This window comes from Culex pipiens, chromosome 1 (assembly GCF_016801865.2).
Source record: "Culex pipiens pallens isolate TS chromosome 1, TS_CPP_V2, whole genome shotgun sequence".
Taxonomy (NCBI): domain Eukaryota; kingdom Metazoa; phylum Arthropoda; class Insecta; order Diptera; family Culicidae; genus Culex; species Culex pipiens.
In genome coordinates, this window is record NC_068937.1 from 137350255 (window position 1) to 137354334 (window position 4080).

The 4080-nt window shown below is 37.9% G+C and overlaps 1 protein-coding gene across 2 annotated transcripts; it reads left to right on the plus strand.

Annotated features, from left to right (window-relative positions):
- Positions 1–206: 206 nt before the first annotated feature.
- Positions 207–2866, plus strand: LOC120422125 (serine protease grass-like). Of its 2 annotated transcripts, XM_052706134.1 has the most exons (4): positions 207–1146; positions 1903–2119; positions 2185–2375; positions 2435–2866. In XM_052706134.1, the coding sequence occupies exons 1-4, from the start codon at positions 273–275 to the stop codon at positions 2833–2835; spliced, it is 1683 nt and encodes a 560-aa protein (XP_052562094.1). In that variant the 5' UTR covers positions 207–272; the 3' UTR covers positions 2836–2866. The 2 variants fall into 2 exon arrangements, with proteins under 2 accessions (XP_052562094.1, XP_039441433.1); XM_039585499.2 differs by lacking the exon at positions 207–1146 and having other exon boundaries at positions 1840–2119.
- The last annotated feature ends 1214 nt before the right edge of the window (positions 2867–4080 follow it).

Consider the following 4080-nt stretch of genomic DNA (forward strand, 5'->3'; position numbering starts at 1 on the left):
TTTCATGCAGTGCAACATGGGATTTTCTCTTGAAATAAAAATCATGAAAAAGCGACACCGGATCAGTCCAATTCCCGTATGAGACGTATACACTTTAATCAAACTCAGTTTGTGTGTACAGTACATCATGAAGATCAGCCACCGAGTGGAGATTAGTACGACTGATAAGAGAAGAAAAATATTGAAAAACACTGCACTTGGGCAGAATGAATTGAAATCTGCATCGAGAAACATCTGAAAACACTCACGCTGAAGTTAATTTTTTAGTATAAATGTGGTTTAAAAAAGTTACAATGCGATTCGTGTTTTTAATAGTGATCATACAGCAAATAGGGGCAATTGTGTCGTCGGAGTGCGGTGTTCGAAAATTGAAAATAAACCACGCTATCGTGCATGGACAACCGACAACCCACGGAGACTGGCCCTGGCATGTTGCCGTTTATCATCGAGAATATTTATCCAACAGTTACGCCTGTGGTGGCACTCTCATCAGTGACTTGTTTGTACTAACTGCTAATCACTGCGTTCGAGGGATAAATGGTTATGTGCTGTCCAAGAGGAGGATTTTCGTGCGATTGGGTTTACATGATTTGAACGAACTTAACGCACAAACCTTCCAGCAGCACAATGTCCATCATATTCATAGTTACACGGTTTCGAATGATCGCAAAAACGATATAGCGATTTTGGAGCTGACCACGGTGGCAACTTTTACAGACTATGTACAACCAGCGTGTTTGAATTTGGTGGAAGATCTGACTGATCAATTCGGAACTACCGTTGGATGGGGCGCCGACGAAACGGACACATTATCTCCAACTTTGAAAAGCCAGCATATGCCAGTTGTCAGCACGATGCAATGTATCGAGCAAAATGAAGGCATTTTCAGACTAGTGCTGGACAGTAGTACGTTCTGTGCTGGATATTTGAACGGAACCACCGTTTGTAACGGGGATAGTGGGGGAGGACTTTATTTTGAAAGAAACGGAGTTTGGCACGTCGGTGGAATTGTTTCATTTACTGCACCACGGAGTGCAGGCAACAGTAAATGTGATTTGAAAAGCTACGCCGGATTTACCAAAGTATATTACTTTTTGCCCTGGATTCGTAAGGTTACTGGTGATCGTTTTGGAAATGAAAAAACAGGTATATATTTCCAAATGTTTACACTTACCAACCTGTGAAGTTCATTTTTCAGTTATAAACATGTTTGATTCAAAGTCTTTTTCATATTGATCCTTGCACTGTAACTTGGATTTGGCCCGCACTTTTCTCTCGCACTTTTGACAACAAAATTTCCAAAACTAGGCAACCAGCAGTTGTTTATTTACATTTCCAGTCGCAGTTTCCACCAAACTGGACATTCGCACTTTAAAATTGCGATTGAAAGGTGAGCAACATCGCTTTGATCATTTTTTTTTTAAGAAAATTAAAATTTCCCAAGCCAGTTTGACAAGTCGCAATAGTGCGATCGATAGCAATAATTTAAGGAAAGAACAAGATTGTCCGTCAGGCCTGGACGCAAACGCAAAATTTTGCGCCTGTCATCATAGCCTGCCAGTCATCGACCATTGAACAAAGCAACCCCTGTAGATTGTTCGACTGACAGTTGATGGAAAAATCGAACTGGCACAGCGTTCTGCGTTCACCACTGCGTCGAACGGACAATCTTGTTCATAGTGCGAAGTCCAAGTTAGTGAGAATTGCGCAATATTCAATGTTTTTAATTGAAGTGACAGCAGTTTCAAGGAATGAAAACATTGGTAACAAAATTTTCGCGGAGAAATCACATAAAGCTTACAGGAAACAATTACTTAGTGTGAACAAATTTACTTATTCAAAACTAGAAATGCGATTCCATATTTTTCACAAACAGGATAAATTTGATTCGTAATATTACAGAAGGGAGTAACCAACTGCCTCAGGACTGTGGCAGATACTTAGTCAACCGGATCTTTGGCGGAACGAATGCGAAATTGCGTGAATTCCCGTGGATGGCTCGATTATTGTACACAAATAAAACAACTGGCCATCAGTATCAAGCCTGCCACGGATCGCTGATTACCAAACGTTACGTTCTGACCAGTGCCTGGTGTGCCCTCCATGAAACGATTAAACCGTAAGGCAGGACTCGGCAGGACATCAAAGTTCGATTTTCAAAGCCAATTGTTTCCTTTTTTACAGGGATACAGTTTATTTGGGCGAGTTCGACTACAGTCAGGATCCAGATTGCAACGTGAACGACGCAAGCGATTGTGCTCCATCATTTCGATCAGTTGACATCGAGAGTATCATTGCCCATCCACAGTATGATGCGGACGCTGACCGGCATAATGTTGCCTTGCTACGGCTTAACCATAACGTTGAATTCGAAGGTTAGTTAAAGGTATCAGCGATTCACGGCGTTTGCCATCCCACAAATTTCTTTTTACAGATCACATTCAGCCAATTTGCCTTCCGGTTTCCCAATCATTGAGACAGCAAAGACTTCAACAGTTAATCGTTTCCGGTTGGGGATGGCTTAAGAGCACCAAAGACACTCCCAAAATCCTGCAAAAGGCAGTCGTTCGCGTATTCAATCGAACTGAGTGCAAAAATAAATTACATCCCCGTTACTACATTGAAGATGGTGCCATATGCACTGGAGGCGGTGGAACGCCCAACACGTGCGAATGGGACTTGGGAACCCCGCTGGGTTATCCATCACGGTACAATGAGCACGTTAGATTTGTGCAATATGGAATCACATCGGCAATTGGATGTAATTTTGCACCGTCAATTAACACCTTTATTCCACACTATATGGACTGGATACTGAATAATCTAAGATCATGAATAAAGAAATATCAGAATAAAATATACCAAAATGTACCAAACGATGATTTTTTTTTTATTATTATTTTTTGTAATTGCACTCTTGACCATTTTGTAAAACTTTGTTACGCTCTTAAAAATAACCCTGCAAAATTATAAAAAAGCACGAAATTTTTAAATTAATGATTTTTACTAAATAAAAACAATACCTTTCTGTGTTATTACAGATTCGAAACGTACAGAGAAAAAAAGAGTACAGAGAAACCTCTTTTCACGCGATGCATTAAGTTTTCCTAATTCTTTGATTTCTCTGGAACGACGCAACATTTGTCCAATCTAGGGTATTTTAACCATTAGTGGACCCCCTAGTAGAGCCGATGCACAGTTTTCACAAATTTTCAATATTTTAAGCACTTTTTCAAAACCCTTTGTACAAAACAATGAAATCTGAAGTCTTTTGAACAAATTTGACTATTTGTTTCATCAGTTATTTGTTTTTGAGCAGAAAAATAGCCATTTGAAAAAAAAGTTTTTTTGCCTGTTATGGACCCCCTTTTCCTAGAGTGGACCCGGGTCCATAATCCGATTGTGGACCCGGTTCCACTAGCGGCAAACTGTTATTTTTATACCAAATTTAACTGATATTTGATGTTTTGATGCATGGTGTAGGTCTAATGATAGATATAATGAATAAAAGATTGAACTTTTCATCAAAAACTTGTTTTGTTAACAAATTCGGCTTTAAACAACAAAAAAAAACTAACAGACATTTAAACACATTTATTTCCGAAAAAGATTAGAGAAAACGTTTCAAAAACCAATGTAAACATAAAAATAATAAAAAAAAAGTTATTTTGATGCAAATTTTTCCATATTAATTACATAAATGGTTGACCGAAACTAAACAATAGATTTGTTTACAGTTGCTGATAAAACTCCGCATGTTTATTGGAAAAAAAAAGTTTTGTTATTGATTTATTATTATAAAATATCATTTCAAACTGCAATTATGATGCTTCAGCATTTTTGGTACTTTTAACATGAAAATAGCTATATTTATACTCATAATTGAAAAAATACGTTTAGGTTGATAACAATAAGCATTTGTTGTACTTTTGCTTAAATACACAGTTTTCTTCATTTTGAAGGTTAACTTAACAGGGGTCTACTTTAGGAAAAGTTTGGATTTTCGTTGTCCTATATTGGATCCCCCTAATTTTTGCTCGAAAATGAGCAGTTCTTCGCTTTATTTTAGTAAAGTTCTTA

Bases quoted from the DNA above. Each gene is read 5' to 3' on its own strand.
- LOC120422125 (XM_052706134.1), top strand. From the start codon at position 273: ATGTGGTTTAAAAAAGTTACAATGCGATTCGTGTTTTTAATAGTGATC. The intron at 1,147-1,902 runs GTATATATTTCC...GTAATATTACAG, and splicing joins TTTTGGAAATGAAAAAACAG to AAGGGAGTAACCAACTGCCT. The intron at 2,120-2,184 runs GTAAGGCAGGAC...CCTTTTTTACAG, and splicing joins CTCCATGAAACGATTAAACC to GGATACAGTTTATTTGGGCG.